The sequence below is a fragment of the Sinocyclocheilus anshuiensis genome, unplaced genomic scaffold, assembly GCF_001515605.1.
Source record: "Sinocyclocheilus anshuiensis isolate Anshui unplaced genomic scaffold, SAMN03320099.WGS_v1.1 scaffold1024, whole genome shotgun sequence".
Lineage (NCBI taxonomy): Eukaryota > Metazoa > Chordata > Actinopteri > Cypriniformes > Cyprinidae > Sinocyclocheilus > Sinocyclocheilus anshuiensis.
The window spans coordinates 2,412,629-2,432,369 of NW_015552843.1; the positions used below are offsets into that span (position 1 = coordinate 2,412,629).

General features: G+C 36.2%; 1 protein-coding gene across 1 annotated transcript in view; it reads right to left on the bottom strand.

Annotated features, from left to right (window-relative positions):
• Positions 1–19,741, bottom strand: part of LOC107668004 (phosphatidylinositol 3,4,5-trisphosphate-dependent Rac exchanger 1 protein-like) — a 49,918-nt gene that overhangs the window by 28,122 nt on the left and 2,055 nt on the right. Inside the window, 12 exon segments of the mRNA XM_016459734.1 lie at positions 307–379; positions 612–687; positions 1,911–1,960; positions 2,494–2,597; positions 3,740–3,840; positions 7,884–8,031; positions 11,093–11,242; positions 14,084–14,199; positions 14,398–14,531; positions 16,434–16,595; positions 17,129–17,230; positions 17,589–17,693. Of these exon segments, the coding sequence (XP_016315220.1) occupies positions 307–379; positions 612–687; positions 1,911–1,960; positions 2,494–2,597; positions 3,740–3,840; positions 7,884–8,031; positions 11,093–11,242; positions 14,084–14,199; positions 14,398–14,531; positions 16,434–16,595; positions 17,129–17,230; positions 17,589–17,693 (1,321 nt within the window).

The window sequence follows — 19,741 nt, forward strand, 5'->3', positions numbered from 1 at the left end:
AAAGAACATTTATGTTTAATCTATCTATAATAGTGTGTTGGTCATACTATACAATGATTTATAGCTTGTCTTTGTTGAATAATACAGAACATAAAGAGCTTTAAAAAATAATTGCATATTAAATTGCAATCGCAATATTGGTAAAAAAGAAATAGCAATTAGATTATTTTCCAAAATCGTTCAGCCCTAGTCCAGACATAGCAGTTATTGGCAAATCTGCTAACATTATAACAGTAACTGACCCAAAACCTCATCATGATTTTATATGAAGACTGTCAAGAACAATATGTGGACATAGAGACTGACCGTGGTGCATGAAACCAGCATTGCAGAGTCCGACACCAAGGGTCACTGCATCTTCACGGGTTGTGCTGTCACCCTGAAGAAGGAAAATCATGTTAAATGACTTCTGTGTTTGGAATGAAATTACAGAATGAAGCAGCTGTGAACATTAAACTGTAAATAAGTAGGCATTAAATTAGTCCAGAAATAGGATATTAATTGTGTACAGAAACCCAAAAACAATGAGCTGAAAGCAAACAAAAGAGTGTGTTTGTGTGTGCATGTTTATGCAATAAAGTGGTATGTGTGTGTGTCCTTCCTCATATTACCTGGGACACAAGCCATTCCACCAGTTTGCTAGCTGGTATGACAGATTTGAAGGTTTTCAAATGATGATCTCTGTCTCTGTATATAAAGAAGAGTTTAAAAAGGTTCACAACTGTCCAGACATTAACATAAACAACATCTGACATCTGACTACAAGAGAAAGCAAGAGCAGGGCATTTCTAACAAAATATACCACTGGAAAAACCCAAATTAGGCCTTTTATACTTTTAATATAATTGATATAATAATGGAAATGTCACAATTCAGTGATTGTGTTGAAGCGGGTACTGAACGATTTAGTGGCAAAGGTGGGTTTAAGCCCAGCTAATGGAGATCAATGATCTGAAAATATCTTCTATCAACTGAGATCTTTTATTACCACTAGGTCCCAGATTGCTCCAGGGTGGTCTGTCCTTGCAATTAGTGTAGAGTAATTAGTGACCTGGACTGTAAGTCGCTTAAAAAGATAAAAGGTATCTGCTAAAGGGCAAGTAACTAACACGTTCTGTGTTAATTTGTGGATCTGAGACCAGACTTGGTCCCAACTGCAGTTCAATGGCCTCTCCTCGCTCATTATGTTAGATATCAAAGGTGAATGGTGACAGAAAAGCAATATGACCCTGCAGTCCTCACACACACACACACACACACACACACACACACACACACAAAGGGGTCTATATATTCACAGTAAAAGGAGAGGTCATTCGTGTTCGCTATCATAAATATTAAACGTTACTGTCTTGTCGCTTTTGAATGAAGGAGAATATGACTGTTTTTCAAAAGATGCAAAGGTAAGGTCATTCCTCCCTCACAGGACCAGAGGGAGAGCAGGTTCAAATGCTAAAAAGGATAGAGATGTACTGTGCTTTCTGTAGTCAACGGTCAGTGGAACAAGTGGGCGTGTCTACAATGTGAAATACGACACTCAGGGATGTCTGCTGTCTCTTTCTCTGCAGGATAACAGCAGAAAGGCTCTTAAAGGACTAAAAGGCAAAAGCAAGGTGAATCTATGAAGTACAAACGGACACGTTTTACTGCAGTTGAAATTAAACTGTTGTTTATTAAAAATAATTTGTATTTGCGGTCAAAAGATGTTTAACTATAACCTGGATTTTATTCTAAAAGAGACAATAAATAAATGGCAATGCTACTGACCACGTGCAAGAAAAGGGTGTTAACAACACATATTGTCAGAAAATTAAATACAAATCATAACGCTTTAATAACAGTGTGAATTGAGTAAGGGTTTTGTCATTTGTTTGGAGTGTGAAGTATGTCATAGAACATGTGTCACTTACTTAATAACAGGTGTGAAGAGGCTGTGGAGACGACAGTAAAGTCTCACTCCCTGTCGGACACACATACACTCATATAAAGCATTTGCACCAACAGCTGCATCGCTTTCTTCATTTCATTTACTGTTGAAATCACTGCTTGACTGAGTTGTTGACAACAATTCTTAAGTGGACCATTTTGTAGTCTTTATTTATCGAGATCATAGGCACTCAAGATTCTGTTGATTTAAATCTGTAAACTGACTAGTTAAAATGGACCAAACCTAGTGAGCTGCCTACACAAACAATTTTTCCACATTAGCACAAACAGTGCATGAGAAACTTGACTCTAAATTGATTCCAGTAGAGTTTGATGTTAGCACAGCACTAACACATACTGAGTAATACGTATAATGCAATGCAATTTTTTAAAGTTACTTTTCAGAATTTAATGAATTTTAAGCTAATTTCTAATTACATTTCTCTCATCTTGTCTGCCTTGGATTCATTCTTTTGCTGAGCTCATCGCAGAAAAAAGATATTTATCTTTTCTCATGTATCATTTGTACATGAGCTATCATTTTAGCAAGTATTCTAGGGGAAATACCTTTGAGATGATGTCCTCCATTTCACTCCTGGCTTTATAAGTGCCGTCATCATACCGAAAGCGATACAACACTTGCTCGTTCTTGAACTGATGCTTGTCTGACACTACGGTGGAAAAAACACACATAGATACAGTTAAATGTTGGTTATGTTTTGCCTAAACAGTAAACTTCACCTCTAACATAACACAGCACCATGAGTTGGAATTGAGCTTGTGATCTATTGGTTTCTCTAACTTTGCTGCTCCCGGACTCGGGCTGATAAACATGTATGTGAAGGTCTGTGATTAATTGAAGTGTGTGAATGCCATCACTCCACAAAAGCCTTTTTGACCTCTCCTTGAATGCTGCCACCATATTATTGATCGAGCGCCTGAGCCCTTATACTTGAATTCATCACTCCAATCCCTTCTGGTGTTTGTCAGTTTTCACTGTGTGTCAATCCCCTGGCTGTAAAATAGAGGTATGATGCTCCCCAAATCTCAGGATCTCAGAGCACTGCACCTCTTGAATAATTCAGAATAATGCTGTTCTCTACCAGCATTTCATGTCATGTTACTATCCAGACTGCCGATCATCTGTAGGGGATTTCAGTGAGTGCCGGCCAACAAGGATATTTGCCAGATTTGTAGAGTGTAAATTCATCAAATGGTGATTTTTAACAGTCCAACATTTGTATAAACAGTTAATGGATTGGGATTTAATTTGGCAAGACCGTATCAAAAAACAGAACAGACAGCAGTTGCATTTTGGTGGTGAAACCAAGCAACACTCAAAAACATGATGAAATATATTGGAGCTGAGAGGAGGTTGAAAGAAAAAAAGGACAGAAAAAGAGAGAAGACACTGAGAGAGAAAAAGAATAATAGATTTGTATGAAGTAACAGTGATTACAATTAGTAATTAGTTTACAGTGATGGGTCACAATGGTTGACTAGTCATTATCTTGACTAATCATTAGTCTTGTTTATGTATAAATTTAGCTATTTATAGCCAATTGATATAGAGCTTCCATTATGTCAACAGATGTTCATGGAACCCACCAACTGGTGGATTCTGAAAATATGTAGGTTTTGCACATCCTAAGATAAGATATTATAACTATGGTATTTGAATACCATAGTACTATATTCACATTTACATAGTACCCTAAAGTAATTAAAAATGATACTACTGGAATACCATGGTCCATGTCCAACAAAATCAAGGTAACAACACAATTTTCTTCAAGGGAGAACCTTCTCTTACCATGATGGATGATGCCGTTTTCCAGGAGAGCTTGACCCAGGTTGATTCCCTCCTCAGACTTACTGATCTCTCCACTCTCCAAAAGCCATGAGACAAACTCACTGAGGACACACAGAGACAACAGCTGTGTCAGTCTGCACATAACACAATGCTGCACGCATGATAAAGGAAGGATTTATGAAACCCTAGTCAAAGGTACTTGGGAACTTGGATTCCCTCAATCCTCCAGAGTGACTGGTCAAGACTGGTAAAAAGTTCACCAAGAACACAAATCATGATGATATCAAGCTGCATTCCAACCTCTTAAGGACTTAAAAGTTCAAACATCACAAGTAGGGTTCACATATTGCTTTAGTTTCAGGAAATCACTTCAACCAAAAACTTAAATAAATTTAATTTAAATTAATAAATTATGTTTATTTATGAAATATTTCAGATATATAAAAAAATATATTAAATATAAACTAATTTGATAAGCATTTTGTTAATATTCAGTATCTAATTAGATCTTAGTTTTGTTTATAATAATATAATATAATAAATATAATATAATGTTAATATACATATGCATATTAATAAAATAATATGAAGAGTTCATTTGCAAAAGCAGATAACTTTAATAAATCATGTTTTTTCATTGTGCATTTAATTGTACAATTAATCTCAAACAAACTGCAGTTGGGTTATTTTGATTAATTTAAAAATAACTAAAAAATACAGCTAACTAACAATAAAACACAGTAAAAACATAACAACATAGTAAAATAAAATTTTTGAAAATGAAAAAAAAAAAAAAAAAGAGTTATCTGTTTTTGCAAATAAACTCTTCATAAAATATAGTATTATATACACACACACACACACTTCTGTAGCTAGTATACTGTATATGCTAGCTAGTCTGATCAACTGCCAAAATACATTTTCAAGAGGAGTAATTCAATTATAAATGGGTTCTGATGAGGGCTAGGGAGAAATTTCAGCAATTACATGTGTGAGGTGGTTTAGTGGTGAATCTAATGTTGTGTGTGATTGCATGTGTGTGACTTCATGCCTGAAATGTGCATGACTGCTGCATGAGAAACTGTGAATCCCATTAGATCCAGTGACAGAAATAAGCAATGTGTAAACCGTTATGATGCCTTAAAGGAAATGTGAGAACTGAGAAGGGGGTGGGGGGTGTGTGTGTGTGTGTGTGTGTGTGTGTGTGTCCGTCCTTCAAATGTTGAATGACAGCAGTGAGGGTAGAGGGGTCGGATGAAAGGATGGGTTAACAGATGGAGCAGGAGGAGAAGAGAAGATGCGGGTGCCAAAGGCGCCCCACATCCACCCAGTACAGTAAGACGACCAGATTCTCCATTCATATCTCACCTGACTACTCAACTGATCTGCCCTCCATATCTCCTCCAAATCAGCTGACGACATGCACAACTTAATGAACTCTTTTAAAATACTTAACCTTGATAAATCTTTACCCTTCACCATCAAACACTTGACAGCGATGACAATACTAGCTAATACCACTTTTACTTGTCTATGCAACTCAACAGTACTACCAACAACAATATATGTGAGAAAATTAGCACAATTGTGCATAATATTGTAGATCATGTTGATTGAGTGTGTGTGATTTGAGACTACTGTGTCAAGTATGTGGCGAGTACAATCTCCTAAACACAAAAAGGTTTTAAGCATAAAAATAATGCTACCACAAAAGAAAAGAATATTAACCAATTACAGATGCGTTTCAGCAGCTGCATTGACCACTAATAAAAAAACTGTCAAACTGTTTATATCAATAAGCGGGTAGTAATCACATAATCTAGCCCTTCACACAAAATCCAAACAATAGAAGTTTATGATGTGGCTTACGTAGATCTTACGGACTGCTTACAAGGCCTTTATGTGCAGCTCTGCAGAGGAAGTTCACAGAGGAGAGGGCAGTCAGGCCCATGAAAGAGAGCAGTGAAATGAAACAGACAGTGAGTCTGCTGTGATTACATAAGTCTCTAATTCAGATTGGCAGGAAAGGGAAGGGGTGGAGGTGGGCGTCCCTGGGGTGAATTAATTAGTGTTTATGTAACTCCTTAATATTCTCCACAGCTAATGCACACAGAGCCCTCTCACATGCCGTAGATGTGTGTGAGAATTTCTTAAGCTTTTATCTATATCTGTCTGATGTATGTATGTGTGTGTGAATGTGACAGACAAGGATATAATGAGATATTAGTTTACTGAATACAAGTGAAGCTTGATTACCACAGCAAATAATTTGAATGTGGCTCTTAGTTTGTAAAAAATTAAAAATGAATGAAATGTATAATAATAATATAAATGTTTAAGGAAATACACGTAGAGTTCAGAAATGCAAGACAGAAATGTAAAGCTTGCATATGTATAAAAGCACTATTAACTCTTCCGTAGAAAACTGTTATTTGAACTGCAAAAAAAAAAAAATCTTAAGCAGTGGGCCTGCTGTTCTGAATGGATGAACTTTTAGTTATGCGTTACCAATGTTTTTTAAATGTTTTTCTTGTGGGTGGATTTTTCACTCATCATTCACCTTCATCTAAACAGCCATTTTTTATATCCTTTCAAGTGTTATGCAACAATGGCAGGATTATCATGGTTATATGGTCAGAACATGAGCAGTGCTACTGTCTGAGCAGTAGCAGAGCGCTTGTCCATATTAACAGCTGAACTGCTCGGCTGTTCCTGGAAGGAGTCGGATTGTGTTCTATTCTGAGATGGATGCGCAAGCCAGCGAACAACAGAGCCAATCACAGCTGCTTTCACCTGGACCACCGAGGCTGAAACGCACTAATAATTGTGTTCTAAGGGAGCAGTGCGAAATTCCTCCAGTCAGGTGTTGACAGGAGAACAACAGCACAGCTGAGGCCGTGAGGCCAGCGACAGTTTGCTATTAAGCCACTTCAGCGGAAGTGCTACTTCTACTTAACTGTATTTGAACTAATCAAGTTAACCTTTTTTTTTTTTTTTACTGATTAATGACTGAATCAGCAGTCATTAATCTGCCTCAAAACCAGTGAGGATCTCAATCAGAGTCAAACTGTGTAAACTGAAATATATAGTTTTAAATTAAATACTATAATACTAAATAAAACTAGGTCTAGAACTGGAAAAATGGAACAGCAGCATCTAACTACAAAATAATAATAAAAATTATGAATGAGTTAATGAATAAATGAGTTTAAAAATGATTCAGTGATTTCTTCGAATCCTTTCTTCTTTTCTCCAACTGAAATTCACTAAAATGAAGTGACTTCGCAATTGTGAGAACAGTTTAGGATAGTAAGTTTATGTCCATTATCTTAAAAAAAAAAAACTGCATTTTGTTGCACAATATTGTTATTCACTGTAGCTAAAAGCTACACCTAAGCTACTCACGCTGCTGAAAATGTAGATAAAGTTAGCAGCATTTGCTACTTTGAGTTACTGGCTCCCAACACTGCACCGCGGAAAGGCCCTGCAGATTTATGAATCAATTTAATGAGGCTCATATCTGAACTTGTGAATTTTTGTGGCCATTTAAATTAGATTGCATCAATATAATAGCTTTAAATGGACCACAGTGTTTTTCCCTTATCTACTAGTGCAGTGCGAAAAGGGAATTTTAATTGGTGTGAGGAATCTCTCCTCTCAACTCTCAAACACACACACTGTATTTGGAAGTTTAATGGCGTACATAGCACTCATTGTTCATTCATGGTGTTGAAAGACTGGGTGAGCAAGCGATAGAAAGAAAGAGAGAGGGAAAAATGAAGAAAGATACAGAGAGAAAAAAAGAGAGAGACTGAATGCAGATTTCTCTTTAATGAAGGCTTTTTTGCTGGGAATGTCTGTGTCCAATGGGGTGCTTGGCAGTGAGCTTGGGAAAGCATTTACAAGAGCTAAGTGAGTGTGTGTATGTGTGTGTGCATGCATTTTCATTCATGCAGGGGCCTCTTGGATTAGGATGACTTGCAAGACATTCAGGAGACAGTCAGACGGTGTAAAAGCAGCCGAGGGAAGGTGCTGCACTCAGCACAGAGGGAGCCAATCACTGGCATGGGAACTGACCAGTCATAAGGTGAACCCCTCTGTAAATGAGAATCTCTAAAATGCATTACATCATGCTCAAACTTACTTTCCCAAGAAGCACTTGGGTACAATGGTGAGTTTCCTGCGGCGGTCTTTGATGAGGTGGCGGCTCTTGGTCATCATCATATGGTAGAGCTTCTCTCCCTTCTCTGCGATCATGACGTAGGCATCACGTTCCATCCCAAGCTTCAAACCTGACAATAAATATGAGAAAAAAAAGTCAAGAACTCCTAATAAAAGTGAAAAAATCAGCAATTTAATGTCATTAAAAATATAAAAAATAAAAAAACATTCAAATGTTTTGAGATAGTTTACATTTTTTAGAACAGTTATACACATGAAAAAATATATATATAATAAAAAAAATTTTGGAGTATTTTTTGTTAAAACAATATTAATACAAATTAAGAAATACACATCCAAGAGCAATAATAACAATTTGCTTCATTCATGAAACAAGCAAATTGTTTAATTAAATTGTATAATTGTATAACTGTATTTTTGGTGAATAAAACATTTATACAAATTAAAAAATATTTAGGAGCATGGGACATGCAAATTGTTTAAATAAATTGTTTAATTGTATTATTTTGTAATTATTGTAAATGCTGTCACAATGTTAATTCTTAAAAAATAATAATTTATGAATGATTTTGTAAAAGTTATTTCATGAATAAATCCAAATGTACAGGAATTTATTTTTTATCTCAGTTTGCTGCACCTGCAACCCAAGTCAGATGTGTGCAATTTTTCATAGAAAATCATAAGTCATATTTGGCAAACATAAGTGGTCTTGAGGGGGGGAGAAATATTTTTTAATAGCAAATTTGTGGAAGGAACTGAACTGGTCTGAATGTAAAAGAAACCACTTTAGACTTCTGTTGTATAATTACAGTTTACTCCTCGAGCGTCACTTACTAGCTGTTTCACTAAATCAGTGTGCGTGTTGCTGTGTCAGTTAATGTTTAGGTGAGGCTGAGAGGAAACACTGGTTTAACTGATTTTATTATAAGACACGGGTTTGCAAGTGTTTCTGTTCACACATGCACATGCATGTTGCTATTTGAGGTATTTTGGTGGTTGAAGGGCTAAGACTCACAAAATCGGTATCAGCATTCTACATACAAGTCACACACCACACACAAAATTAAACCGTTAATTCTATTCGTCAAATTCCATCATCAAATAATAAAAAGTAGCATTAGCCAGTCTTTAAAAAAGACATTAAACTGTTACTGCTTATCACATATAACTCAAGGCAGGTCAACCCAAAAACTACTCATAATCATTCTCTTGCTGCACTTCTGTTTGAGTGGCATGATGTGGTTAATAAGGTGAGAATAGATACAGCTACAGATGCAGATAAAGACCTCTACCAAAATGTTTGCAGTTTCCTGAAAAGACCTGAAAACAACACCACTGCATATTAAAAACTGTGCAATAGTGCAATGCAGCTGAAAACAGCCTTGTTTATATTAGCAACGCAGCCAGAGTCAAGCTGCAACGGAAACAGGAGCTTTGCACAAAGTAGGTTGGCTAAAAAAAAAAACACTTAAGTCGTCCGAGGCTGTTTGTATGTCGACTAATGCAAAGAATCCTTCAGTCAAAAAAAACATTCACGTTTTTACCATACAAAAGGTGGTGTTAAAGAGAGACTATCAATGGGATTGCAGCTGATGCAGGAGGTGGGACGTGCTCAGATGTGGCGGCAGCTGGCATGGCTCTCATTCAGAGCTCTTTACTGTGTCTGAGACCCCGGAGAGAGGGAAGCCACCGGCAGCTGCAGCTCTCGCTCACAAAGAGTTTTTTGAGAAGGTGTTCGTGGCAGCTGTACGAGGCTCCAATTCAATCAAGTCTCGGCAAAGAAGCAATGCATCATTAAAAATGGCTCCTCAGAAATAACCCTGCTGAAGCGTAATTTCCACCTTGGTATCTGTAGGTCTGATGCTGAATGGCAATTTTAGAAATGAGCATGTCTTCATTTCAAACCCTAAATCTAGATTTTTTTTTTCTTGCTTATTTTGAACTGCTGATTTCAAACAGTGCACACCAACACGAAATGGATGAACGTAGGTATAAATTCAGCGAATGTTCACCCACATTCTTCACAATAAATAAATAAATTTTATTTTAAATAAAAAATATTACCATTTAACATGCATTTTTAAATATATATATTTTTTTACAATTATTTAAAAATTACTAATAATTATTAAAACATTGTTAGTTAATTATTTAAAGGTATCTTTTAAGCAGACCATGCATTTGTAATGCGTTATTCAGATTTGCGTTTGAATGAAATATCTTTCTGATCTTACACTCCAGATGACCAGAATTCCTAAATTGGAGCCTTTGATGTCTTTGACTTGTACAGAGGAACGAAGGGGGTGCTGGCTAAAGATCTGGACGGTCAGAGAGGTGTGACTGATGTGGCACCTGTTAAAATGGGCTCCGATTTCAAACGCTGGAAACCTGATATGCTCCATAAAACTTCTGCTTTCATCTGGCAATGCAGCATTAAAGTGATGTCTCGCTCTACCGCCAACTCACACCGCATTACAATACTCTGGCTGAGGACTTTGCCTTGGACACTGGTAACCGATCCTACAGACTAATACTTCATGCTGAAACATAAGAGCTGCGGTCAGAAAGGGCTCTGTGGTATATTTGTGGTTTTACTGCTATGCTCATGTGACCTAACAATCAGAACAATCCTGTAGTAAAACACAAGCCTCAAAAGCAGATATAACAAGAACAGGTGTCCCAGCAGAGGACAGGTGTTTCATATCACAACAGAACAAAAAGAAAAAAATCCACATAAAAACATACTAGTTATAGCAAAATGCAGGATGCTAAAATACAAAGCACAGTGGAAATGGGTTCATTCCTATTCAATAGATGTAAAAATATTTGCTTTGACAAGTATGATTATTTAGTAAATGTTGTGACTAGGACTGGCTATTGATAAATTCTTTTTAAAATAATTTCAAATCACTTTCGAAATAACTATTATACGATCATTTAAATGTAATTGCATTTATTTTTTACCAATTTTACACAATAAATATTTACTAAATTAACATGTTAAATTGTAAAACCAGTCATCATGCCATCAGAAATTTTTTAATGATTTGGTTTGATTCAAAAAAATTTAGTATGAGTTATAACGGTTTAAATCTTTTTTACATTTAACTGTTATTTCATGCTCATATGTTGCATACTCCATCATTATAAACCAAAGAAAAAATTACTCACTCTCTCTCTGTTCACGTTCCTTTAAAATGGCGTCTAGCCATTTCTGTTTATCCTCAGCGTTCTTGGCCATGCACACAAACCACTTGTTTTTGGCCGTGTTGTGAATCTTCCAGCCATTGGTCACTGTGTAGTTGTTACTGTGATAGTCCGCTAGAAAGACAAAGTAAAAGAACACGAAAAAGACAAAACAGGTTAAACAATATCCATCAACGCTAATAACACGAGTACACCAATTGAGAACTAGATCACACAAACATTATATACAACACAACTATTACTTATATGGCATGCAAACAACTAAATCAGATCAGATCATTTGTCAAAATTGTTTGCGCCTTCAAAATAACCTTAAAAAATGTGGAGATTTCATTTCCGCTAAGATATCATTTTGTCAGCTCATTACCAAGGTTAAAAAGGTTCCCTCTAACCATAACTAAATGAGTTACTGACCCAAACACAAATGCTGACACAGATAATAAGATAAGATTTTCTTCAACAATCTAGAAGCGTTAATAATGTAAAAAGGTTAAACTATCCTATTAGTGTGAGAAATAATTAAAGGTGCATTTCGGCACATGGCACTTCTCTCCCACCATTAAACCAAAGCCTGACAAGAGAGCATGTGTGTGACTGAGGGGTTCAGACTGTTACTCATGGTCCTTTATTATCCCAGACCTGACAGCAGGTGAATTATATGGAGAAATGAATGAGGTATGGAATAGGTAATGAGCAGTGGTTAATGTTGAGGTAGTATAAATAGATTTCAGAGCACTGAGAGGATTTGACAAAGGCTTTTAGCTCATATAAAACTGGAAAGAATTTATGGGTAATCTTATTTGGCACACAAGTCTGGTTCAGTAATAAACGCCACCTAAGCATTATCTGATTGTTTTCCAATTAAAACAATAGCTCAGTCAAAACAAGCAGATCAGATTGCCATGCTTTGCATGTGAGAGCGATGAAGAAACATGGAGTAATGTGAAAATATAAAAATGAGTTGTTTAAGGTTGCCGCACTTTTTTTCCTGTTGCCACAAATGATGTGCCATTTTATTACTGCTTCAAATGTGACTGATCTAATCAAAATTTAGAGTCAGAACTATACATTTTATTACTTTTACTATTTTGAATCATTTGTTTTTTCCACTCAAGACATATTACATACATATTATGACCATTACATATTATGGTGCTGCTTTTGCAGTAAAGTCAGTATTTTATTGTTATTAATTTACTATAAATAATCCTATCTTTTGGTTTACAGTTTCAAAAAAAAAAGATAATTTGTAAAATATTTAATATTTAAAATAATAATATAAAATATGAATAATATTTATAAATAAAATAGAATTTATTATCTGTTTATTTATTTAATAATATGTATATTTTTCTGGAAATTCACATACAAATGGTATATTAAAATAAGACTAAATTAATATTTATAAAATTATTATAAATGTATTTCTACATTTTATATATCACATACCATATTACGTGATATTGCAGCATAAAATATTAATTAAAATGACTGGCAAATAAAATTACTCATAGCTTGATATAAGGTTTTGGTCATAACACCTACCCCTTCCAATCATTATTCATCACTAAACTGCCTTGAAATCTCCCTTGAAACAACACTGTAATCATAAAACTGTAATTAGGCCCAATATCTGAATTCCAAACTAATTATCTTCAATCTTCACCCCCAGCATGCAAGTCATTTTATCTGTAACCTTATCCAATAAGGCAAAACACACCAGTTAAATGATGCATTTACACAGATGTGGAGCGTCATGTGACACAAGCCCTGATAAACATGACACTGAGAGACTGAAACACAAAACACAGTCTCACACTGGCCGTATCAACTGAAGGCACGTGTGGTGTAGGCTGGTACTGTGACAGCCCTATGGCTTGTTTTTCAGAAAGGATGTTTTTCTTTGTGGCTCAGAGAAAAAGAGAGAGAAGATGCACTTCCACCCTGCTACTTAAGGTGTGGTGAAAGACTAAGAGCAAAAGGTGAGAAGAGCAGCCGTTGCTTCCCCTGAGAGTTGAATTTCATGCTCGGCCCGACAGCTAAACGGCACTGTTGACGAGGGCCTCTCGGCGGTCAGCACAACAGAGGTGCTAAATGCAAAGCGCTCGATTCTGAGAAGCCCTGCGTGATCTTATCTTTAGGACATAGAGGCGCTAATTTCTACTGCATCAGCTGAAGTTCCCTTTAAATGGTTTGTTTCTTGTGATGTTCATAAGTATCACATGGTGATCAGATAGAACAAAAAAAGGATATCATACAGGAAACTCCCTTACACATCCCAAGAAAATGTTGCTTTGTACTGTACACTACCATTCAAAAGTTTAGCTTATTTAATTATTTATTTTATACATTTTTTTAACATGATCAGAATTTTATTATTATTACTTTCGATTTCTTTTGAAATTTCTATTCATTAAAGAATCCTGAAAAAAATATATCATGGTTTCCACAAAAGTATTAAGCAGTGCAGCTGTTTTCAACACTTACAATAATAAGAACTGTTTTTTGAGCACCAAATCAGGATATTAGAATGATTTCTGAAGGATCATGTGACACTAAGGACTGGAGTAATGACTGATAAAAAAAATCAGTTTTTAACAAGAATAAATAAAAATTTTAAACATTAAAATTGGAAAAAGTTATTTTATTTTGTAATAATATTTCACAATATTACCGTTTTACTGTATTTTTGATGGAAATAAATGCAGTGAAGAGCATAACAGAAATCTTTTTTTAAAAACCTTAAAAATCTTTAAAACATTAATATTTGTGTGGCAGGATACAAACACAATAGTTTCAAAACCTACTTAGCTGCACAGGAAACTCAACTGATTTGAATAGACTTTGAAGTTAGCATGTTGCTAAGCTAACAATTCAATACTCTTAAGCAGCATGAAAATACATAACACATTAAGAGCACTAACACTTTAAAAGCACTAACAAACTCAAACCTACCAGTTCCGTCTTCCACATTCTCGACCTCCATGACCTCCGTGTTGATGCGGCCTCTGAACACGTACTGCGGCCCGTTGATGGATTTTGTCCTTTTGGTGGATTTCTTCCCAGACACTCTGGGTTTTTAAAGAGAGAACAAAATGAGACCAATATTGTTTAGTTTCTACACATGATTCTGATGGCTGTTTCAGTGAAGTTTTACTAGGGATAACAGTAATCTACAAGAAAACATGTTTATGCATGTTTATGCAGATAGGTTACCAATATTACAGACCAGATTAATACAAAACTCAAAAGCATCTTAAAGGCCTAACCGGGACTTCCTCTTGCCGTAGACTAGGAGGTTGTCAAACAGGAAGAAGACCCGTTCCTGGATGTTTCCAGCTGATATCTTCAAAAGGTTGCCTTGGAGTAACAGTTCAGTGCATATATCAGTCAAGTTCGTCCCCTGGAGAACAAAACAAAGGAATATTTGTATTGATTTTGATAAACATGCATCTTCACAAGTTCCATGAAAAAGAACAGTATAAGGGTTTCTACTATAAACATTCCATGATAAATATTTTATTCAGAAGTGATTAGCTGCCTATGTTCATGTAGCGGCAGTTGAAAGAAATTATGAAGATGCTGCCAAGATTTATACATCAGTTTATTTGATCATCCATCTTTTCAACAAGTGGACATTATATTTGCCTTCGTTTGCAATCTCCTTGTGTTTTATGACAGTGAGAATGTCAAATTTAATTTAAAACAATTCCAATCTGGTCACTAAACCAGACCTTCCATCTGTGCCTCAGATAAGAGCGTCTCCTTTCTCTTTAAGGGGCCTGAGGAAGCCCGACAGGTTTTGGTAACACAGACTGTGTCCTGTTCAATATCCAGTACCATTAAAAATTGATTCCACTCTGACACTGCGGTTCGTGCTGACTCTGTACAGGATGTGATTTTCTATGCTCAGCAGGTGTGTGCGTGTGTGAGTGTGTTTGATAAGCAGACTCCATCTTCTCTGCTTAATCAATGGCGTGCCCAGACGGGTCAATTAGAGAGATGGGAATCTGCTTCCCGCTTGTTCTGCACTATTTACCTATAAAGGTGAAACACTCTGGACTAAATGGAAACTTAATGCATTTGTTTTCAATCAGAGCCCACATCCTGAAACACTCTATATCTGGGGTTACATAAAGCCTGATGTTTAAGCCCTCATTTTATGTGGTGTTAAATGTTTAATGTTATCTATACATGATCTCTGAAGAATTGAAACCTTGAAGGAATAATTCTGTCATTCCAAACTCATATTATTTGCTTTCTTCTGTGAAATGTTCAGGATTGTACTTGCTGCTCTTTTTCATATAATGAAAGTAAATGGATACCTAGAATGTCAAGCTTTATGTAAAAAAAAAAACAAAAAAAAAAAACAAAGACACAAATTCCATTATATTCTACATTCCAAGTTTTCTGAAGTGTTATGAAACTTAACTTTTGCATTTTCTTGTACATTTTGCATTTATTCTTGTCATTTTATAGTTTGACAGCCCACATTAACTTGTTTTTGTGTTCTACAGAAGAAAGAAAACAATATGGATTTGGAACAACATCAGATTGAGTAAATAATGACAATTATATTTTTTTATGGGCAGACTATTCCTACCCACAAACTTTAAAATATGTTAAATAATCCCCATCCTGTCATGCTTTGCAGGAATCTTGAATGTTCACAGAGGCATGATTTGACTAGAAAATAACTCAACAGGAGCAAGAATGCACTGTATGCAGTAAACGGTGAAAATTTTAACCATCTAAGCAACACTTAAGGCTCAACGCCAGCTATAGAAAATGCCCCACTTTGTACAACCACTCAGTACTGCATCGGATAAATCAATAAAGAGGGTTAATGGACAGGGTACAAAGAGTGAGAGAAAGAGAGGATGGAGACAAAGTAACTATGGCATAGAGAAGATGATGGAAAAAAGGAGGCGGGGAGAGACAAGCAATGAAAGACGAGCAAAGAGAGAGAGGAGGGGAGTTTGTGGTGGCACACAAAACTAACAGATCTCCATAGCAACGGCCCTTTGTGTTAAGACTTCCTCTTCCTGTCCTAAGAAAATGTCATCAGCAGACACAAGGCGACACTGATCATGTTCACGTCAGTGATTCTTTCGAGGCTACGCTTAAAAAATGCTCATAAACACAAAGCATACTGTCAAAGAGGAACTTCCCTATAACAAAGAGTTTTTTTAAAGAAACATTAAACCAAACTAACTGGTGCTGCTCTGTTCCTTTAAAACCATCAACCAGGAAAAGAAAAAAAGTGCATCATCTATGACAATGAGCGATCATGTATCTAACTCACCTCCCAGCCCTCTATGTGTGACTGTAATATCTCAAGAGCCTCTAGTTTCTCCATCTGTCGCTTGGTCTCGTTGATGTTGCAGCACACGGCTTTCATGGCCTGCAGGGCCTCCTCTACTGCGGGGTAATCTGAATGCTTCTTAGAAGTCCTCTTCAAAAGTTCCTGAAGGACAAACAGCAGGTACATTCCTGTGTTACACAGTTATACATCAACTATCTGCTGATATGCTGGGCTATAAAGGACTGTTTAAAATCAATAGTAAATCAAAATTGACCCCATTTAATGCGTTCATGATCTTACTCCCAAGAAAGAGTAATTATAAATGTACACCACCGTTCCCCAACAGCTCGACATTTTTTTAAACAAATTTCCTTTCCTCTGACATCATTAAGGACACACAGGCAACTGCATAATGTTAACTTATCGCTAAATATCTAAATAGTAACACCCATTTAAAAAAAATAAATCCTAACTGATAAAACAAAGTCTTTTTCATTTGGAAATGTCACATTAGTGAAGTAAAATGTTGCAAATGTCATTTTATGTTTAGTTTTAGGTTTGTTTGTCCTGTCATACACATAGCTACTGTTAATGTATGGCTATCAGAATGTTGCAAAGTAGTATATATGGAAGAAATATTCAACTCATAATGCACTTGCTTGAAAATAGCCATAGCGGAAAAAGGGAAGCTGTACCTTCAGTAGCAAAGGGTATTTACAGATCCTCTGAATGGGAGAGAGGAGATACCCCTCAAGAGGAACATCTGTGCTCTTCTTTCCTCCTAACAACATGAGGTGCTGGAAAAACAAACACATGATCGGATTTGCACAACATCCCATTAAACTGATTCATGTTGAGAATACAGTGGCTTTCCATAGAAAGCATTGAAAGGCACACTCTCACATCCTGGTTTGTACAGTAAAATAAGTTTGGGTATCACTTTCACTTCAATACATTTTGGAGATATATTTATTTCCTGTGACGAACTGATCTAGCCACTAATGTTTATTTGATCTTATCACTAATGAAATCTGTTGCAGGGCTTCATATGTGAAACTTATCTGTGCCAGCACGGTCACAGGATGTGGTAGGGATCTTCATCAGAATATGATGTAATAAAAAAGACTGGACTTTTTGAAAAGGAAAGGTGCTTACCAGCAGGAAAGTCCGTACGTGAGGGATCTTGTTAAGCTCCATCAGTAGTCTGAGTGCTTTCTCATGGTTACTACAGTACTCGCCATACACAGAGAAACGGTCCCTCTGCAGTGGAGAGAGAAGAGTCAATACACTTCAAAACACTAGATAGTCAAACTTCATCTTTTTTTTTTTTTGGTGGGGTTAAGACCCTCTTAGGAGGTTTGTTTTTGCACATTCCAATTTATAAATCTCATGTTCAGGTACAAACTTTGTCCCAGGCTGGCAGGCCCTCTGATCCACCCACAAACTTTTGTCCTAGGCCCTAAGCTCAGCTCATATGGGAAATACTAAACATATAATAAATATTTTAATACATTTTACATAGCTCAATATGCCTCTTCCTTTAACCATTCTCTCAAATACTGAGCTGCGAAGTGACATAGGGGGGTGATTTCAGGTAGTGAAACTGCTAGAGAAGCAACAAGGCGCTGTCATTTTGCACTACATTATTCGAAACAACACAGGAAGTGAAATCAAAGTGCATAGGTTTTGCCTGAAAGCCACACCTTCTCTGTGGGGTGCAAAGCTAGGTGGAAATAGGTTATAAGTTATAAGCTAAAAAGAAAAGCAACTCATCTTCAGACATTTAAAAGTGAGCAGTGCACACCTTTAATGATTAAAGATGTGCACTGTTCTCTTTTAAGAGCTTAAAGATGAGTTGCTTTTAATTAAAGTTTAATCCCAACATGCAGCTATTAAAAACAAATTTCTACTGCATTACCATTTAAAAGTTTGTACAGCTAGTCATTCTTTATAATTATTATTATTTTGAAATGATCAAAAACTATCAAATACCACAGATGAGAGTTTGAGTATTATGTAGTGACCAATAAAAAAATAAATAAATGCTGGTCCAACTAAACCTTCGTAAAAAAAAAAATGTTTTATTACATTACATTACATTAAATAGGGTCTGTTGGGTCTGGCTAAAAAAAGTCCAGACGAACTGTTCATCTGGATCAAATCAGGGCTGAGATGACAGTTTATTAAAGATGCATGTGGTGAGGGTAGGATGTCATTTATCCGAGCTCCACAGGAACAGTCTGTGTAGGCACTGTAACCTTGACGGGGACGCTGTGAATCCTGACGGATGAGGGTGCTTGAGGCATCCTGACAGAGAAGGAAAGCGATACTGGGATTCCACAGGCACTGTGTGGTTGGAGAGCAGTTGCGTGTTTTCCTCTTTTCCTTCTCCTTTCACCCTCTTCATTTGTCTGTGCATGTTGTCTATATGAAGAGCTGTGTGTTTTCTATATATGTTTGTGTATATGTCTAGAGAGGGTCTGGTATTTGCATTAATGTGTATGCAATGTGTGTGTGTCAGTACTCTGGTTGGGCCCTCAGGGCTCCAGACCTCAGCACCTGTAATGAGAGAGTTTGGCAGCATCACACAACCTCATCCATGAACGAGGCAAACATCTGTCCTGGCATATGCTTTATAGCACCGTTCATCCAAAAAGCACACACACATACACCGAGTCCAATTAAGATGAAATTCACTCCAGTTTGAGGTTAAAACCTCAGAATGTTTCAGTGAACTTGGTCGAAGGTCACATACAGATGCCAAACCCAAAATGGCTTCTTGTGAGAACCATAGAAAGAGTTAAAGTGCCAGAATTAATATGCATGGCTGACAGCCAACACTAAGAAATGAATTAAATCACTGCTCAGATCACAAATCATCATTATGACCATATTTCCAGAGAGGGAAAAGTATTTTAATTAATACAGAACTGTTTAAATGGATAAAGAAGCTAGAATTGTAGACAGCTATTTAGACAACATTACCAATGCTTCCATAAATTTGCAACTGTAATGCATGTGAAAAATCTGAATATTTTATTTATTTGTTTTTTTAATACCCCAAAATTCTAATAAAAATAAAATAGTAACCCATATAATGTCATATCAAGCCTTTCAGAAACTGAAAAATGTAACAAACCAACTGACTGAAAATGGATCAAGGATCAGGTGTATTGTTTTCTTAAAGGGGTGGTTCACTGGGTTTTTTCTAGGCTTGATTGTGTTTATGGGGTATAATCTAACATGTGTTAATGCTTCGTTTGTTAAAAAACGCATTATTTTTCACATAATTTACCTTTATTCCACAC